Raw genomic sequence first — 21,567 nt, 5'->3', positions numbered from 1 at the left:
GAGCTTACCTAATCCGTTATTTTTGTGATAAAATTGTAACAAAATTTGAAAACTTTTTGTTCCAAGTAGTGTATTTTTTTATATATAATTAGATATTTCAACAACATCCTGCTCAAAGTTTCTTACAAATTTTGTTATAGAAATTTAATAACATATGTTGATCTTGATATGAACTTCGCCTCGATGATGATGATGGATTTTATTTTATTGATGTAATGCTAGTTTGAACCTATTTTTAAATTAGTCTACAAAAGTTTGAGACTCGCGCGTGGAATACGGGTATAAAGGATGGGATCATATTGTTACCGAACAAAACGGTAACATTGTAGCAGATTTATTTTGCGGGAAAAACGATGTTTTTATTCGAATCACGGTAACGTTTAATTTAAATGAACGAACGAGCACCAACAGCAGGGCATATTTGATGGTAGCTATCAAGCCGAAAGCAAGCCTGAAGTTATCCGCAATGGCTAGGCGGATACCAACAAGCGAGGAAGGCCGAATAAAGAAGAACCTGGCTGCTTATCGGAGAAATATTCGAGAGTGAACGAGTGATACTCTCGTCGTACGGACGTAGTTGCCGGCAACCGTGCCCGCATGTAGTTTTTGGTGTCGAGAATACCTGTCATGGCGAGCGTCGAGTGAACCATCATACAAGTGGGATCGAAGACCATCTGACCCCTCCGCGCCTTTGATTTTTATTGAATGTCCCCGAGACCCGCAAAGCCGGACGACAGCGAGCGGAGCTACTGAAGTCGAGGAGTCTGCATAGATCCGGTTCGTCCCACCAGTTGGTTCGTCAGCACAACGTCAGCCCTAGTATCTACGAAAACCCACACGAACCACGCAACCCCACCCCCCCTCAGGGTACACGAGATGAAAAAACACGTGAGCGCATATGGTAGCCCGGACCGGTCCAGGGTACCCGGATTCCCCCACCACAAGATGTTGTCCAAGAAGAGGACGGCGGTTATCACCGTCGACCGTATCGGGACGATGCAGCCACACGCCCCAACCTCTGTTGGTGTTTTTTTATTGGAATACACCCAGGTTTTTTTTTACACGGTTTGGTTTTAGTCGTTTAAGACCTTTAGCGTCAACGAAACAATGAGTTAACCCCACGAAAAAATTCACAAAAAATCAAAGAAAATTCAGAGGGTATTTAAAAAGCTGTGAAAGTTCAGGTTTACCGAGAAATTAATGAATTCCAACCGTGTAAAAAAAAACCTGGGTGTATAGCCGTTTAAAAATAGTAAGTAGTTGTTCCATTTCCCTTGCCTTTCGAAAACTTTACCTCCGTTCAACGCCCTGGGACCCGGGAGCAAAAAAAACCTTCTGTGCCCACCCCATGAGCTGTCGTTGGCTCTTGACCAACAGCTTAGGGTCTAAGCTAGCCCCCTTCTGAGGCAGCAGTAACTCCCGGGGTCAAAAAGTAGTTTCAATATTGACGGACGAACGCGTGGTTATCGAGAGGTGGAAGCAGCGTTTCGAAGAACACTTGAATAGAGCGCAAGCAAGGGTCATGTCAACGGGAAAGTCGATAAGCCCACACTTTGGGAAAAGTCAAGAACACCATCCAACAGCTCTAGAACAGCAGCTGGTGGAGATGGTATGTATTGGAACTTAACTTATCAAAATGGACCCAGAAAAGCTGGCAATTTGCCTACGCAGACTGATAGTCAGAATCTTGGAAACAGAACAGTTATCGGAGGAGTGGAAGGAAGGGATCATATGCCTCATTTACAAGAAAGGCGACAAGTTGGAGTATGAGAGCTCGAGTCGAGTGATCATCGTTCTAAATGATGTCTAGAAAGTGGTTATCTTTCGTCGTCTGTCATCCGTAGTAAATTAGTTCTTGGTATGTTATAGGGCGTCCGCTCCACAATGAACCAGATCTTCAGTCTACGGCAAATGCTCTCAAAATACGGTGCTCCCAACATACAAACCGCGTATAGCTATGAAACATTAAACATTATGGAAGAGAACAGCTCACAGAAGCTTACAAGACTGATAAAAGCGAAGAATTTTATTCTTATTTTCCAAGAGTAATTTCTGAGAAAAACTTTTCCGAGAAAAAAAAATGTTTTAAATTTCCAAGAAAAATCCGCGGAAAATTTAACTAAATTCTGAAAGAAATTTGAATCGGCTATCATTTGAGATTTCTTTGGACTTTGCACTAAAACAGTGTAAAAATCCCGCGATAGAAAATTTTAGTTTACCCACGATATGAATGAGGAGATCATATACTTTCGCGTAGTGGGTGTTTCAGAGGTACTGATTTTTGAAAAGTAATATTTCCCCATTGAGACACCATGCAATTTAGTAAGCAGAATTCAATTAGCGCTCGTGGAGCTAAAAATGTACCGTCCGTGAATAATGGCTATGTGTATCTCGTTTGTATGCTACAATTTTCTTGATTAATTGTATTTTCATATAATTGACTAGTTTTGTTACAGTGTAGCTGTGTACAAATACATAGCTGGTTTATTCAAATTATAATTAAAATTCAAAAATAGAATCCACAGTTATATGGGACGGATATCGGTACCCGAGTAGCGACGAGACGAACTAACATAATCTGACGAAACGCGCCAGTAATGCAATCCATCGCGTTGCATTGACATGTGACCTCCACTAATGGTAATCCTCCAATACCAAATCCATGGCTATACAACATTAGGTGAAATCTTAACTATAAAAAAACCTCAAGCCATTATACAGACAGTGATGAATGAGCTACCGTGAAATTGTGATGTTGATGATTTTTGCGGTGGAACGATGATGCAGATGGATGGCGCGGTTTGTGATGATCCGTCGATGCGGTTCCGTTTTCCGTGTACTCACTTCTGCTGACCCACGTATTGTGCCGTCGTCACAGCCCAAATGGCGGTCAGTGCCACAGGGCTTCCCCACCCGAGCATTGCGTACAGCGTGTGCGGGAAGCGGCCCTGGAACACCGTCACGGTAACCACGTTATGTAAATATAATCCTTCTATGAACATCCACATGAACATGCAGGTCCTGGCGTATTCCAGCAATATATATGAAGCCTCGCAAAGGTAAGGCTGAAATTCGGAAAAAGAATGAAAATAAAGTAAAAATGGATTTGAAAAAAGGAGCCTTCTCTAACGACACAGAACATTATTCTGGAGAGTAATGCATACACGTGTTAGAATGCAATGCGTGAATAAATTTGCATTGAGTGTGCCGCCAACCACTGGCACTGGTATGGTGATAGAACATCTCTTCGGTCTCGTGGGGCACCGTTTAGTTGAATCATATCCGTCGCGCTTCAAGCCTTCTCCAATATTGAATGGAGGATTCGTAGAATGGAAAAGCGCAGATTAAGCGAAAATTAGAGCTTGGGGTAATCATATAATTAATTTAGGATGTTGATTCAGATTTATCCACTTTTAAATGGCCGAGGGCTCTCCTTAGCCGTGCGGTAAGACGTGCGGCTACAAAGCAAGACCATGCTGAGGGTGGCTGGGTTCGATTCCCGGTGCCGGTCTAGGCAATTTTCGAATTGGAAATTGTCTCGACTTCCCTGGACATAAAGTACCATCGTGTTAGCCTCATGATATACGAATGCAAAAATGGTAACTTGGTTTAGAAACCTTGCAGTTAATAACTGTGGAAGTGCTTAATGAACACTAAGCTGCGAGGCAGCTCTGTCCCAGTGTGGGGATGTCATGCCAATAAGAAGAAGAAATAGCCAAATTACATCAGTCATAATCAATAAATATGAACTGTTTCCAGAAAAGAATGATACACATAATGATAACACAATGATCATATCAGGAGTGTGTCTGTAACAGATTTTCACACTATTTTGAATTTCATGATGGCTTATTTCCGTTTAGAATGGTTTTACAAAAGTACATGTACCACTTCTACTGGCACGATTTTTGGTTGCATTTGTTTGTAATATTAACACATGTGCATTTTCATTTTTCTTTTTTATTCAAGAGAAGACAATGTGAGCCACCCACCACGAGGTTGTATCGGTGGTGACGAAATCAAGGTGGCCGAACAATTCGTTTACTTGGAATCTCTGATGACCTCCGATAACGATACCACCAGAGAAATTCTGATCGTGGCAGCAAATCGTACGCAAATCGCTCGAGTCGACTGAAGAGTTTTAGTACGGAGTATCAAATTTACAAATGAATTGAGGACCCTATGGATCAATGTTGTTCAATATTGCGCTAGAAGGTGTTATGCGGAGAGCCGGGTGTAACAGCCGATGTACGATTTTCAACAGATCCAGTCAATTTATTTGTTTCGCGGGTGACATGGACATTGTCGGCCGAACATTTGTAAAGGTGTCAGAATTGTACACCCGCCTGAAACATGAAACAACAAAAGTTGGACGTGTGGTAAATGCGTCAAAGAAAAAGTACATGCTTGTGGGCAGAACCAAGCGCGACAGGGCCCGCATGGTAAGCAGTGTTACGATAGACGGGGATACCTTCGAGGTGGTCGAGGAATTCGTCTACCTCGGATCCTTGCTAACGGCTAATAACAATGTTAGTCGTGAAATACGAAGGCGCATCATCTGTGGAAGTCGGGCTTACTACGGGCTCCAGAAGAAACTGCGGTCAAAAAGATTCGCCACCGCACCAATTGTGTCATGTACAAGACGCTAATAAGACCGGTAGTCCTCTACGGACATGAAACATGGACAATGCTCGAGGAGGACTTGCAAGCACTCGGAGTATTCGAGAGACGGGTGCTTAGGACCATCTTTGGCGGTGTGCAAGAAGACGGTGTGTGGCGGCGAAGAATGAACCACGAGCTCGCCTAACTCTACGGCGAACCCAGTATCCAGAAAGTTGCTAAAGCTACCCAGTAGCTAAAGCCGGAAGGGTACGAAGGGCAGGACAGCAACCCTGCAAAGATGGTGCTCGCTTACGATCCGGCAGGTACGAGACGGCGTGGAGCGCAGCGAGCGAGATGAGCAGACCAGGTGCAAAACGACTTGGCGAGCGTGGGGCGTATCCGAGGATGGAGAGATGCGGCCTCGAACCGTGTATTGTGGCGTCAAATTGTTGATTCAGTGTTATCTGTTTAGATGTAGACTAAATAAATGAATGAAATGAATGAATGTCAAACAGTTTATACTGTTTTTTTTTTTCATATTATGAAATGGTTGTCCCGAAACGGAACATAAAAATCAAATGAAGTGTCGACTATAGGGAAGCAATTTCCTATTATGGACCCCCAGGGGGTCTACTATAAGGCGAATTCAGTCAGACTTTAAAATGTTAATTTCAACGAATAACGTCGTGTATTTGAGTGTTTTTTGTATGTATCGTGAAGAGCAGATGCAGAACCTGTTATTAGATATTAAGCAGAATTAATATGTTGAAATTTCCTACTCCTTATGTCAGGAAGATGAAAATTCCACTACATACTAGGGGGCCCACTATTGGGCATTTTACCCGCGACCGCTTACGTAAGGCAATCAAACTCATCAAATGCTTTAGCCAAGCAAGCCTTTGGCACAGCAGAGTGCGATTGATTCGCATTCTATACCATCCCGCCCAACCAGTTGTTGGGGGGCATGGAGTGCGACCCTCTCGTTTAATAAACAATGTGCACTTGCTTGACTGTGGATATACAACAGTAAAGCACATGTGGAGATTGGACAAATCAAGCATCCAAAAGATATTCAATTTGCGAAAAAGAGAGCTAACCGCGGTGGAGGTTGGTACTCGGATTCTGATGGCTTTTCCGCAAAACGTGACCTTTAAGTGGTCTTGTTGTGTAGGGGTTATCAGCCTATCTAGAGAGTAGGAGGTTGAGGGTTCGAGTCCCTCCAAGACACGTGGATTCTTTTTCGCAAATTTCATATCAATTTGTCCATTTCGAAACATGTGCTGTGCATATGCACAGCCAAGATATTTAACAAAAAAATAGTTTTCGTACGGCCGAGTTGCTGAATAATATGCAATTTATTGCATTTTACCCTAGTTTTTTTCAATCGTACAAGATTCTTCTGCGCGTATGTGTATCGGGGTTTTCACTACAGATTTTCTACTTTTCGAATGTTAAAGTAAAGGATTTGCGGTTTAGCTCACCGTGTTATCTATGCCATGCCGGGAGCTCTCGTTCCCGTATCCTTTGCTACCACTGCGGATAATTGCTTGGTCGATGTACAACGTTAATCTAATTATCACCTGTATCACCATGGCTACGAAGAGGTTTTTGTGAATGCGCGTTCTGTTGTTGCGGAGACTTCTGAAAAAAATAACGACGAATGGAAATGGAATTAATTTGATTAGATTAAAAAAGGGAAGTTCCATGAGCATTCAATTGAATCATGTTTCATTGTAATTTCGTTATTCTTAACGAAGAAACATTTTATAATGATTACTCACCGAAATTTGCAGAATATCACCAACGATATAATTAGTGCTGTTAGTGAAAGGCTGAAACCCACAATTTCGAGTGTCCGCGTGCGTTCAGCTATGTCAATTTTAATCTGTGTAAAAAATATAAAACATTATCCAAAACACAACGTTAAATCAAAAGTGAAATCGACACACGTTGCAGAACATTTTTGTTGTTATTGGCAGAGAAATGTAATTTTGGAAATAGGTTGTCATTAGAATCGCATTTTACCGCAATGTAAATTTGTACCACATGGTAGTTATTCGCCAGTTTAATCAACTTACATCAGCTTCATTGTTGCCGCCCACGCCAGAATAAAGCTTCCTAAATAATTGAAGGACCTCTCGACTATAGCATGGTGTGTAGTTGGTCCATCCTAATGTAGTTGATATGCTGCCTGGTCTGCCTTCCCAACGCCCTTCAGCGCTACATCTTCTTTCGGCAAATTCTGTGGAAAAAATATGTTATAAAATCTGTTAATTTATTTTGTTTAGGATGAAATTCTTAAATGTGAACATATATAGTGAATATCTGATTGGATTCAAAATCAAGAATCTACAGTAGATACCGCCTCTTTGCTGTTAGACCAAGATTTTCGCATTCTTTTATTTTACCCCACATTTTTTGCCAGTGATAGGCGTAACTGTATTTGACCTTGAAATTTGAAACGACCCATACTCTCTCTATTCAACATTTTCGTTCAACTGACGTTACTACCAGATAGATTGCAATCTATTCTTTCTGTTGGGTGCATTAGTTGGGTGCATATAAAGTTAGTTTCTTGGCTAAATGCGAGAAAGGCAATACCACTACTAGTTGAATTAATTTGGTTTTTAATGTGCATTTTGGTTTTCACCACCAGTTCTTCACACTTCCCGGGAATCGAGAATCTCGTACCCGTAATGCTGGAAAGGCATCTTTACGTGGTGTGTTACGAGGTAAGATCTACCATGGTCACATTGTTAACTACAGACAAATATCTTGTCTCAACGAATTCCTTCCCTAATATCGAACTCTGTCGTATTTATGAGGGTGTCGCTGATTCGTGGGCCTCTCGTTAAGTAAGTACTGCATCAACACTTCCTTCTTCCATTTGGAAGATTTGGCTCCCAAACTGTGGGGATTGATTTTGTGGATCATTTGAACTGCAGCCTGTCATGCAGGGTTTGAATCCAAAGGAGAATGAGAAAATGTCTCACTTATCATGTCTGTATACACTCTCGATAGGTAGCATACCATGAGAGACGTTTTTCGATAGCTGTTACGATAATGAGCTGATTCGGGGGACTACAACCCATGATAAAATTCTTTTAATAAGCCCCAATTGCGGGGGCCCGGTTTTGATGATGCATTTTAACTCGTTTTACAAAGCTGTGCGAAAAAAATATGATCCCCAACATGAAATGAGCGAGAACAACACGTTTTATCAAACCCCCTCCGAATCAGTTTTTTTCCAACTTGTATAAAGTGCGATAGTTTTGTTTCCATGGTTTGTTATTCGAAGAGGTTTTTGCCTCTCTTTTATCGTTGTCCGTTATCTATTGAGAGCGATTTCTGCAATCCCTGCTATCATTCGAAAAGAGCTATTTCTGCTTATTCGTATGCATGTAGGGGAAGAGGGGGCAATATGCCCTAGCTAAGCAAACACTGCTTTATTGTCTTATTTGTAACGCTATTCATGGGTGTTTTTACATTATGCATCAGTTAAACAAGATAGCTAGTTGATGCCATTCAAAAATTGGCAAAAATCTCAATCATTTTGATAATATTCACATTTAAAAAAAGTGGTGATATTCTGTTGCCGGAAAACTCATGAGACAAAACGCCTTTTAGCTGGCAGCTCCTAGGGAACAAAGCACCAAGCGTCGGCGAATCATCATTCTGGTATGGATAGTGGGTGGAGACGCAAGTACTTTGTAGGTTAGTGCCACTAGGGCGTTTTGCCTCGCCAAAATGTTAGATGTTTCTTCAAAATGTGGAAATTTTCGGTTTTTCCGACCTTGCCATACACTATTTTGAAACTTTTTTCGTCTAGCTTACATAATTTTAGATCTAGTTTTGTTACGGACATCTTAATGACGGTAAATATGAGTAAAATCACAAAAGGCGTTTTGCCTGGGGGGCCGTGGCCAGACGAGGAAGGCCGATAGAAATGTTCTGTTTGAGGAATAAACGTTCTTGGGTCTTGTTCAAATATTACGTAACGCAAAATACGTTGTTTTTAAGAACCACCCACCCCCTCGTAACAATCCGTAACAATTTTTAGAACCACCCCCACCCCTATGCGTAACGTGTAACAAATGCAATTTTTTGAAAAAATCTGAATTTTGGTAGAATTTGAAGGGCAGTGTTATAAATAATTATTTATTGTATATTTCATGCTTTTTTAGGGATAATAAATATATTTTGAATTTTTTTCTCCAGGCAAACACTTGTTACGCGTAACAATGTTTCGAGCGACCCCCACCCCCTATATTTTGCGTAACAAAGCGTAACGCGTAATAAAAATCAAACAGACCCCCACCCCATATTGCGTTACGTAATATTTGAACAGACCCTTGTTGGAATTCTTGTTAAACAGAAAATAACGTTCTGGGACTGGAACGTGTAACCGGGACCCATCCAGGCCAAGACGGCAAAGGGTTGTCCCTGTTCGCACGAAAGAGGGTCTTTATCGCCGGGCAATCTTCAAATCGTTATTTTTGATAACCAGACAGGTTAATCGTGAAGGTCAACACAGCCAAACTAAGGCTACAAAACAAGAACAGCTGAACGTCTCACTTCTCACTCCTCATTCCTCACATATTACTTCACACTGTGAAAAGTGGGAAGAGCGAAATAAAAAGATGCTTTTCTTCTCACTTATTTCTAACTTCCGCCAAACGACCCTTGCCCTAACAAACAAAAAAAATTTTTTATGGAAGAGGAAAAGATGCCATTTTTTCGAGTTTTACAATTTTTCGACTTTTCTTTTGGAATTTACAATGTTGTGAAAACTCATATGTGAATATACATTATGTGGAAGATATTGATTTGAAAAATGTATTGGAGGTAACCACTTTCCCTTCGATGGGACTCGAACCAATGACCCTACAGTTGGGAATTTCTCTTTTTTTTCCCTAAGCATTAGTTGGGCGAAAAGGAACAAATCATCGGAAGAGACCGTTAAGATTGGTCCAACCGTTCTCGAGTTTTAGCGTCACTAGCAAAAAACATTCATTTTTTGGTTTTTAATATGAATTTTGGTTTTCACAACCTGTTCTTCACACTTCCCGGGAATCAAGAATCTCGTACTGGTAACGTTAGGTTTAGGGGCCTTTTTTGGCCGTGCGATACGATGCGCGGCTACATAGCAAGATCATGCTGAAGGTGGCTATGTTTGATTACCGGTCCGGTCTAGGAAATGTTCGGGTTGGAAATTGTCTCTTTTTCCCTGGGCATAAAAAGTATCATCGTATTAGCCTCATGATATACGAATGTAAAAAGGGTAACAAGGCTAAGAAACATCACAGTTAATAACTGTGGAAGTGCTGAATGAATACTAAGCTGCTGGACGACAATGCCCTAGTGAAGAATGTAATGCCTAGAAGAAGAAGAAGAAGGAGAAAAAGAAGAAGAAGATGGCTAACATCTAGAATGTATGCTTCCAGGATGTGCTTAGCGAATATTTAAAGGGACTATTACCAGAGAATGTGTATCGTGGTGGTGCTGTTAACATTGACCCAGATCCTCAGCCTGTTGGAAGATGCTCAAGCAAATATAATGGCGATTGACATTATGCATCAAATATACAACTGTTTTCACAGCTTATTGATGTTTTTTCGACATGTTACTATTCCTAGCTGCCTGGCAAAACGCATCTTAGTTTTACAAAGCATAAACAATTATTCAACCATAACGTACTGGGAGTCTTTCATCTCTCTCAACTCTTTGTCTACCCTTTCTATAAAAGGGAGTGTTAGACTCAAATGGTGAATTATTACTTTTAAGCAATTCCAACTCGTTACCTCAGAATAACATTTGATTCACCTGGTTAACAACAGCTTCCAGCTTCTTTCAAACAAATTACTGGGTATATGTGCCTCGAAGTGGATGCGAAATATGCACAAGATATTCTCGTTGCGGTATGCAATCCACTCTACCGCTAACCGCACAAAATGCAGCCATAGTTGGCTCAGCATTCAAGCAGCTCTGCTGCGCTTTCCATTTGGTTTTATTCTGTTTTCTGGTTTTGTATTTTGCTGGGGGATAAACGGTGACAGCGGTTTAAAGAGCATTGTTACTTGTTGCACAATTAGCGAGGTGGAAGTGAAATTTTAATCCTTATATCACATAGCTTCTGTTTAATGTTCAATTCGTTCGTTGCATCGATCCGCTCGAGAGTATTGTTTCCGATTGTTATACAACCACCCCGACCGGTATTGCCGGTAATAATTAAATCATGAATAAAAGATATGCTCGCTGAAACGTTCTGCTGAGGTTTGCGGCAGTGTTGCTCCCTATTTTGTGACGCCCACAAACAGCAGAGGTACTTACTTGTGGTATCTATCCCGTGTCCTGGGGGGCACGGTTGTCGTATTGCCTTCCCGGCTGGCGTGGGAGGCCAACAGAGGACATCGTCCCATGTCCAATTGCAATAAGGAACTGTGAATAAAGCCAAAAATAGCATAAGTCGTTAGATATAATTGTCCAGCAGGTATAGAATACGCAATATTTGACATATTATAAAAAAAAACTAAAATATTGTGTAATTTTATTGCTTTAGGAAAGCATTTAAAACTAAGAGGAGCTATAATCTCCGAGATACACCACGAAGAAATCGAAAATGAAATTGTACCATGTTATTGGGATATTTTGACGACATTCCTCATGTCGATAACATGAAAAACATTTTATTTAGTCGGGTATATTTGCCTATTAAGGTGAAAACACTAGTTTGCTACAATGGATTATATCAAAACCAAAACGAATGAAAGTCTCACTTGAAAACCGATGTTTTAAAACAATGCCTGGAGACCTATTGTGTTATATACCAATCGACTTAGCTCGATAAATTGAAGTATTTATTTGAGCGAGAGGAATAGTAGCAAACAAACAATCTAATGGATAATTCAGGACTTTCAATTGTTTCGCAGTATTGAGTTATCGTGAAACTATAATAATAAAGGCTAAACCCATTAGTCCTTCTCAGTATTGTAAAATGTCATTAGTATTCATTTATATATTTTCCTGGTAAACTTTTTTCAGAAGCTAGATATCAATTTATGAGGTATGTATGACGAACCTTAGCCTTAGGTGTCAAATTGAGACCAATGCACTTTTGGACAACAAATGTAGGACCACTCGAGTTGTGTATGCGCTATGAGTACATCAAATATTGATTTTGGCTTCTAAAAAAAGTTATGGTTTAAATTACATGCAGATGACATTTTATTACACTGTTTCTTCTGATCTAGCTTACGGAAACATTTCGTTACCCAATTGCCTATGAAAGTAGAGTTTCCGAAGTTCTAAAGATCTAAAAGGATATAAATATCTACGACACAAAAAAGACACCGACATCGTTAGGAAGATTAATCTGTGTTTTCCTCAAAATAATTACAGCTTTATTTCTATCATAGCATCATCACATCATTCAATTTAATATGTTACTTCATGTGCATATATTCATACACTGAATCGGCTTCCCGTCGTCTGTTCTTCAGGAAGAAACTAAATACTTTCAGCAATCCTCGTTTGTATGTAATCAGGTGCGCTTAAGAGTGAATAAGCTATTTATATAACACTGTTCAATAAATGGTTATGAAACATGCTGCGCCTCGTTATGAAACCGTCCCACAAAAATGGATGCAAATTTATGCGTTAAAACAGTTTGTTTATTTCTTTCGCTTTTCCGACAATAAAAATGGATTTTTGCGGAAACAGATTATTACGCTTGGGCACACCCATCTATGGCAACTATTTCACCTAAAAGCTCAGATTTGACTATCTGTATCACAATTAAACCGTTTGTTTGAAAAACTGCATATGTAACATTTTTGGCCAAAATGAGATTTTTATGTATTCTGAATCCTTGTCCGAAAATACGTATACTGGCAAAAAATACGAAAAAAAAATTTTTTGGTCAGGGTTGTATGATTTTTTTTTTCGTTTGTTTGAGAAACTACATATGTCCACGCACTTTGAAGAGCAATAATGGAGTATTGCTTACAGTTTTTGCCGAGTAAGTACCCCAGGGTGTTGATTTTTGCCAAAAACTCTTGATCTGTCGAAGAAATCAGATGATTCGGTGCCAATTTGTTCAAAAACAGTTTTTTGTTGTTTTCTCGAAATTGTGTAAAATGGATATATACAGTTTCTCAAACAAATGATTCAATTCATCGTGTAAGCGCATATTATGGAGCATATTGATTTCAGTGATCCATCGAAAGAAATGCGATACCTGCCGGGAGATCTGTTGTAATCCACTCTATCGACAACATCATATTATACAACAATAAAACCAGTGCTTTAAACATACAATTCCATTCAGACCTAGCGTTGATATAGTCGTTCTTAAGTCATACAACTCAAACACTGAGCAATCATCGTGAAGTTTCTTTGGGGAACTCATCAAAATATATGGACAATAACTGCTCAATTTTCGGAGATCGAATACCTTCATAGTTTCATTCTACATGTTTATTTGAGACGCCATTTTGTATTAAAATTGTGCGACTATATCGACGTGTGATCAATTATGTGAAGAAGTGACGACGGAAATCGTCATAACTTTTGGCTGCTCGACTATCTTCGTGGTAGGCATGCTGCATGAAGAAATCGAACAGGTGTTGCGTTGTTTAATGCTATGACGAAGACTATATTTTTTTTCTGTTTCTTCATACGACGAGAATGACTATTGTCAGCCCTGCCTCCAACGATAGAACACTGTTTAATTTGCACGATTCTAACTCCCAGTGTCAGGAGTTAATCCAATTTTTCAATGCACGTGTTCGCAACGTGCAGCCTTCGAATATCCGGAAGATTCGGTTAATTTCCATAGACTATCCTGCCAAGCATAGTGTTTTGCGCAATAAGTCCGTTTTCTCTTGGTTTGATGTTCTCATTGTGTGGCAGGTCGTAGAATAGCTCTGCTCAGATGATCATGTTAACGTTACTTGGATCCGTGAAATCGGAATCCGCAAGCGCGATTTTTTCGAAAGTTTCCTCCCAGTTGACTACCATTCGGATCGGTAGACCCAGCCAGCGTTATGAAGTACGTAGAACACTTCATCGATAGAAAATCCTGACACGCTAGATTTGCACCGAAATATCATAAAAATATCAGGTTTTACTATTAACAAGAACTTATCAATATCTTGAGCTATTAGTTTGTTCTTGTTAATATCAAACCCTGATATATTTATGGTATTTCGGTGCAATTTTGTTGTTATTTTCGCTTGTTATTTTTACTCTAATTTCAAACAAGTTCATATCATGTTTTGTTATCAATATCACGGTTTCTATCCGGGATGCCATACCGGGCATGCATGGTCCATAGACACGTCGAACGATCTCGTATCGTTGTGCTTTGTGCGGTCGAGAAGTAAATCTATTGATATGCGTTCGATTGTGTTCCTGATCGGTATGCAGGTAGTTACCTAGTTTGTTCTGCTTTGTGTGGTCGAATCAATGTTAGTTCAAATCATTGTGTAAAAAGAATGTGCCGGTTGTATCACTTATCAGAGTGAATCCAGATCCAACGATGCCTACCAACTAACTGATAATCCTTCAAACGTCTAAGACGAGTTTAGTACTTTATACGTATTACGACCTCAACTGTGGGTTTGTCGAGTCAAGTACGAGACACTGAAGACGACCTCACAGTTGAGATCGAAATACGTATCTGCGAAGATAACGAAACGTAGTGGAATTAAATGGAAAGTACTAAACCCGTCTAAGACGTTTGAATACATTCCACTAAAAAGAGCTTAAAATGTATTTTCTGATAATCTTCCCTGTGATTTTTATGGCAACTCAAAGGTAAACACGGTCTTCAAACAGCAAAAACCCCACCTACTTATTACTTCCTAACTGACGTTCAGTTGATTCCTTGTGCAATTTCACTGATTCTGGTCAATCACGGAGTAACAACCATAGTGTGTAGTTAGTCAAAGCTAAGCTAAGCTGCAAGTGGTGTTTAATGTTCTGTGTTTTTCTTCCTAGTTCAATCGATTGTGTATTTTGCTAATATTTTTTTTAATAAAGCGAATTATGTAATACGAAATACCTAAATAGGTAATTTAATCTAATTATGTTGAGCAAATCTTACATTTAATGTGATTTCGTGTTGGACACGCAGTGCTCTGCATTTTTGCCTTTCTCGTACAACAAAGTTGTACCGAAAGGCTATAGGTTACTCCAAAAACGAACTTTTGATAGAAGGCTCGGAATCCCATAGTGTTATGTGTACACATTTTGTAGACATACTTTTTGGAACTTAGCATTACCCGATTTATTTGCAACAAGTTGCATTCGACGGGGAATGCGCTCCCATTGTCCCATTTCTAAATTGTTGAAAAAAAAACATTGTTTTCCCAAGGGTCCCCCCTTGGAAACAAAAAATCAAAATCGATTTTTGTCTTTCTCGTACAACAAAGTTGTACCTAAAGACTATCATTTCACTACGAAAACGAATTTTTTATAGAAGCTTTGGAGACCCATAGTGTTATATACCAATCGATTCAGCTTGAGGACCTGCACAAATGGCTGTCTATCCATGTGCATGTGTTTTTTTATAGAGGGATGAAGGCAAATCTGCATACAGACACCTGCACGCCGTGTCCGTGTTATGTAACTTCAATGCACCTCGGATTTTTCTTCACCAAAAGTTAGGTTACATTCCAAACTATCGAATAAGGGTTGTTTCAAAATATTCTATCAGGGAAAAATTAAATAAAGTTAATTTGAATTTTTTGACAATTTTTGCATTAATATTTGCTATTCTGCCACACACAATCCGAAAGGGTCTGTTAGGCCCGATGCCCACGGCAACGATTAAATGATGCGCTTGGCATATTTATTGAAAACTTGAATTATTACACCTTTCCCATAATTTTTTATGTAGCAACATAAAGTTTCATTGTATTTTTTATGTGGAAGAAGCCGAAACAGATGACATTCTGATTCAATAAATGCTTAATACTACTTGGTAAAATGCATTTTTCCATAGGTGGGTCGCGAGACATATAGAATTTTGCTAGGTGGGTCGCATATCCAAAGGTTTGGGAAGCTCTGTTAGTGTAAATATTAAATCGAAACGATGTCTATTTTTCTAGTGACATTCCGATTGGCAACAAAACATTTCTTATGATTCAATATTTGAAAATCATCGAGAAAGACAGCCGTTAATAATAATGGCAATGGATTTCGCAAAATATTTTCGCCAATATAAAATCTTTTTTTATTGTCTTTATTAACGAGGTTTTCGGCCCTAGACCGGTTCACCTCATCTATCTATCTATCTATATATATAAAAACCAATCTATGTATGTATGTTCGCTAACTACTTCTGAACCACTTGGCCGATTTCAACCAAATTTGGTACAGACATTCTCTATCCTCAGGGGAAGTTAACAAAGGGTGGGATGGTCATGTAGAAAAGGGGAGGGGTGGTGGGAGGGTTTTGTTCAGAAAACGAACCATTCTGTGTAACTTCCAACTTCCCGGACCAATTTCAACCAAATTTTGTACACATATTCACTACGAGGAGGTAATCATATGGGGGGGATTTGGGAAAGGGGGAGGGGTCTGGAGGGAGGGGTTTTGTTTAGAAAACGGGCAATTCAAAGTAAATCATGAACCCCTGTACCGATTTTAACCAAATTTGGAACACACATTTCTACATCATAAGGAAAAGATAACAAAGGGGATGGGATGGTCATTGGAAAAAGGGGAGGGTATAGGGGAGGTGTTGTCTTTGGAAAACGAGCGATTCAGTGTAACCCCCAGGACCAATTCCAATCAAATTTTGTACACATATTCACTATGAGGAGCCGATCGTACGGGAGGGAAATTTGGATAAGGGGGTAGGGGTCTGAAGGGAGGGTATTGTTCAGAAAACGGGCAATTTAGTGTAACTTCTGAACCCCTGTACCGATTTCAACCAAATTTGGTACACACATTTTCTATCCCTAGGAGAAGATAACAAAGGGGGTGAAATGGCCGTTGAGAAAAGAGGAAGGGTAAAGGGAAAGCGGTTGTCTTTAGAAAACGGGCAATTCAGTGTAACTCCTGACCCCCAGGACCAATTCTAAGCAGATTAAATGATTAAATCATTCAACTCTATGATTAAAGATTATGATTAACTAGCTGTATGTACCCGGCCTTGCTCGGAGTTGCCAGTTTAATTCGCAGTTTTTTTCACCATCGGAATTGGAATAGGTCAAAAGGATAATTGTGTTTTCTTATTGATATTTCATCATTTGATTAAAAGAAGGTAGATTACATTTGAAAACATTGACTGATTTTGAAAATGGGATCAAACCCAAAATCGCTTTATTCCGGGCAAACGTCTATTTCTAAAGAAGGAAAACATACACCGATGCCTTATTCCGGAAAAACGTCTATTTTAAAGAAATGATCACATTTACCGTCCAGAAGGAAACACTTTAATCATTGCTTTTCTCTGGGCAAACCATGATTTCGATGAAGTGTTGAGTTGATCGATCCCTGTCATCTTCGCCTTCTTAAGAAAAGAATGTTTGTTCCAAATTTGGTTGAAATCGGGCAAGGGTACAGAAGTTATGCTGGAACATTGGATCATTGCATACCTTGCTTTTATTTATTAATCTTGAATCATTATCATATAATTATCATACCTTTTAAAATTTGGAATAAAGGTTACTCGATTATGGATCACTATGCAATTTGATCATTCATAATCATCAATCATTAATCATATCGATCGTTAATCATTAACCATACACATAGTGTGTCAACATTTAATCACGATCGGTAATCGTTAATCATAATCCAACGGTTTTTTTCATTATTCATAATCGTTAATTATTGTCAAAAATGAATTTAATCATTAATCATTATCAGTCATCATTTTCAAAAAATTATAATTCATCTATCTTCTATCTATATATATAAAAACCAATCTATGTATGTATGTTCGCTAACTACTTCTGAACCACTTGGCCGATTTCAACCAAATTTGGTACAGACATTCTCTATCCTCAGGGGAAGTTAACAAAGGGGTGGGATGGTCATGTAGAAAAGGGGGAGGGGTGGTGGGAGGGGTTTTGTTCAGAAAACGAACAATTCTGTGTAACTTTCAACTCCCAGGACCGATTTCAACCAAATTTTGTACACATATTCACTACGAGGAGGTAATCATATGGGAGGGGATTTGGGAAAGGGGGAGGGGTCTGGAGGGAGGGGTTTTGTTTAGAAAACGGGCAATTCAAAGTAAATCATGAACCCCTGTACCGATTTCAACCAAATTTGGTACACACATTCTACATCATAAGGAAAAGATAACAAAGGGTATTGGATGGTCATTGGAAAAAGGGGAGGGTATGGGGGAAGGTGTTGTCTTTGGAAAACGAGCAACTCAGTGTAACTCCCAACCCCCAGGACCGATTTCAATCAAATTTTGTACATATATTCACTAAGAGGAGCCGATCGTACGGGAGGAAATTTGGATAAGGGGGTAGGGGTCTGAAGGGAGGGGTATTGTTCAGAAAACGGGCAATTTAGTGTAACTTCTGAACCCCTGTACCGATTTCAACCAAATTTGGTACACATTTTCTATCCCTAGGAGAAGATAACAAAGGGGTGAAATGGCCGTTGAGAAAAGAGGAAGGGTAAAGGAAAGCGGTTGTCTTTAGAAAACGGGCAATTCAGTGTAACTCCTGACCCCAGGACCAATTCTAAGCAGATTAAATGATTAAATCATTCAACTCTATGATTAAAGATTATGATTAATGAATTATAATTTTTGAAAATGATGACTGATAATGATTAATGATTAAATTCATTTTGACAATAATTAACGATTATGAATAATGAAAAACCGTTGGATTATGATTAACGATTACCGATCGTGATTAAATGTTGACACACTATGTGTATGGTTAATGATTAACGATCGATATGATTAATGATTGATGATTATGAATGATCAAATTGCATAGTGATCCATAATCGAGTAACCTTTATTCCAAATTTTAAAAGGTATGATAATTATATGATAATGATTCAAGATTAATAAATAAAAGCAAGGTATGCAATGATCCAATGTTCCAGCATAACTTCTGTACCCTTGCCCGATTTCAACCAAATTTGGAACAAACATTCTTTTTCTTAAGAAGGCGAAGATGACAGGGATCGATCAACTCAACACTTCATCGAAATCATGGTTTGCCCAGAGAAAAGCAATGATTAAAGTGTTTCCTTCTGGACGGTAAATGTGATCATTTCTTTAAAATAGACGTTTTTCCGGAATAAGGCATCGGTGTATGTTTTTCCTTCTTTAGAAATAGACGTTTGCCCGGAATAAAGCGATTTTGGGTTTGATCCCATTTTCAAAATCAGTCAATGTTTTCAAATGTAATCTACCTTCTTTTAATCAAATGATGAAATATCAATAAGAAAACACAATTATCCTTTTGACCTATTCCAATTCCGATGGTGAAAAAAACTGCGAATTAAACTGGCAACTCCGAGCAAGGCCGGGTACATACAGCTAGTAGTAATATAAAATCAATTCTATGCTAAAAGCATGGCTACTACACTGTGGGCAGTTTAACGGTCAAAATAAAATTTGCATTACTTTAAAAAATAAAATGTTTTCGTTGAAAGTCGCGGCACTCGGTTCCTTACGATAAGTTCTTCTTCGTGCGATGGTTCTACATTCCAACGGAAGCTGGCCAGTTTATCAACCTAATGTTCAGTTAGTATTTCCACAACTATGGATTAGGCCGTTACAAATATTTAATTTAAATTGTGTCCTACAGGTCTTCGAAAGGTCAAGGATAATAAAAAATAAATATTAAAATGGAAAAAAATCAATAAAACTATTCGGATTTGTTAAATAATGATTTGAAAATCTTTAAAATCATCCGAAATTTTTTTTTTGATGCCCCCTCAAAATATAATTTTTCAGCAAAAAAACCGAGGGGGGGGGGAGACATAATTGTTTTCAAATATTTGTATCGGCCTTACTAATATTATTGAAAAGTTTTCCTAACTCCAGTAAAATACTAAGGCTGCCGTGAGAAGATAGAAAATAGAACCAAATCCGAGCTGTGAACCCCCGGTTATTCAAACGGTACTTCATTCAAATTGACAAGGTTAATTTACTCTCTGCTATTTTGTTTTGATTATGCGTTTCGTTTATCGATGTTTAATTTTTATTTTCGCTATCCCACTTACTGAATGACGTTTGAACCATTTTTAATTTGAACGATGTTCAAGCCAACGGGATTCAAATTAAAAAGTGTTCGCATTGAAAGCTACCCGGTCCATGATAAATTGAATAGAACTTATGCTTCCAGCAGTAGAAGAACATATCAAATCGTGTTCATCTCACCATTTGTTGCGTATTCGTATTTATACCATTTTAATTTACCAGTAGTAAGATAACACGCCCCTTTAGTTTATTTTATTATTATTATCTGTTCCATTCTCAGGAGTGGAATTTGACCAATGGAAACCAACAATATTTTAAATAAGCGAACGATCAATTAGGAATATTGTGTTTAATGTTTTCTTGTTCAAGATATTTGAGGAACATGTAACAAAAAAACATGTTTTTAGCCATTAGAATGACCATAGTTCATGAAATTTAACATATACATTATGCTCTTGAACAATGCCATTATAAACCTTTTGAATACTACTAAGTTTTATTTAGGTTATGCGTAAGATATGACCAATATATCCGTCTTCATGAGAGTTTTTAAAATTGGTTTTATTGAAGTCCTCAGGATAATCATTAGACCACTAATAAGCTCATGAGATATTTGACGTTTGTGGATTTATTGAGCGTTTTATTACGGTTTTGAAGATAGCTATAATTCTTCGAATGAAGCTAATCTCGAAGCATTGGACAAAGCAACGATGAAACCGTTAAAAAACTTGAATAAATCCATGCAGCCTTGAAATTGTTACTTGGGATGTGTCCTGTCCGTTGTCTAGGTGTTAAGTGTTCAGTCTGTACGACCTCGTCGAAGACGGTACTCCTGTATTTTTTTCTAATTAATTTAGTTTGTAGTCGTGTTTGAATGAGACCCATATTTGTAGATCAAGAGTTTTGAGTATTACATCTGAAATCTAAATCAGTTGCCCAAAATTACTAAATATTGATAATTTATTTCTCACGGATCAACAATGATAAACTTGGGTTATTAGTTCATACTTCTGCAATACAATCTATGTGCTCTTCATATGTACTTCTATTCGTGAGAAATATTCTATCAATAATAAAAAAATATAACAATCCAACTGATTAAGTTTTTAAAAGTAGAGCTGCGAGTGGTTTAAAAACTCTCGGTCTACTCATTTAGATCACTTTCAAACGCGAGAGCAAACCACTCAAATAAAATCTTATTGTTACTCATATCACATTTAAGAGGAAGGTGTCCAAAATCAAGTTTTACAAATATCTTATCGTTACCACCTTATACATATTTTGTCATCGTAAGTAGCCGTTTTTCTTTATCTTAAAAATGGATCTTCGGTGCAAGCTTTTAGGTCTATTTTTGCGTCCGAAAAACTGATTTGTTTGCTCCAAACGTAGTAAATTTTTGATTTGTCAACAAAATCAAAAAATCTTACGTACGATGACAGGGAATTTACAGGAGAAAATGGGACATATATCGATATTGTTTTAACTCCAACAGTGCGGCCTCAATAATGTCCGCCAATTAACAAGTTGGAGGTGCCACGTAACAGTTCAGCTTCGAAAACATCTTTACAATATGTTGTCCATTCTGTTATTATGTTAGTGTGCACTTTATTAAAAAAAAATCATTTTGAGCATTAAATAGTACATAATATGGAGCATTGGTCAAAAAAACTCAAATTAATTTTTTTTTTCATTTTTCTCCGTTAGAATATTTTGGAACAATCCATATTCGATAGTTTGGAATGTAACCTAACTTTTGGTGAAGAAAAATCCGA

At 38.4% G+C, this 21,567-nt stretch overlaps 1 protein-coding gene across 9 annotated transcripts in view; it reads right to left on the bottom strand.

The window, feature by feature from the left end:
• LOC134223825 (PDF receptor) overlaps window positions 1-21,567 on the bottom strand; it is a 140,374-nt gene that overhangs the window by 15,844 nt on the left and 102,963 nt on the right. For 8 of the 9 annotated variants that reach the window (XM_062703032.1, XM_062703030.1, XM_062703031.1 and 5 more), the window contains exons 4-8: window positions 10,933-11,040; window positions 6,681-6,844; window positions 6,384-6,487; window positions 6,084-6,243; window positions 2,845-3,065 (exon numbers count right to left, since the gene is read on the bottom strand). In XM_062703032.1, coding sequence (XP_062559016.1) covers window positions 2,845-3,065; window positions 6,084-6,243; window positions 6,384-6,487; window positions 6,681-6,844; window positions 10,933-11,040 — 757 coding nt within the window. The remainder of the gene's footprint in view (window positions 1-2,844; window positions 3,066-6,083; window positions 6,244-6,383; window positions 6,488-6,680; window positions 6,845-10,932; window positions 11,041-21,567) is intronic. The other variant, XM_062703036.1, reaches the window with a different exon arrangement.

Source organism: Armigeres subalbatus, chromosome 3 (genome assembly GCF_024139115.2).
Source record: "Armigeres subalbatus isolate Guangzhou_Male chromosome 3, GZ_Asu_2, whole genome shotgun sequence".
In the NCBI taxonomy this organism is placed as follows: Eukaryota; Metazoa; Arthropoda; class Insecta; order Diptera; family Culicidae; genus Armigeres; species Armigeres subalbatus.
Note: the sequence above shows the minus strand (reverse complement) of the source record. Positions and strands in the feature narration are given on the sequence as shown.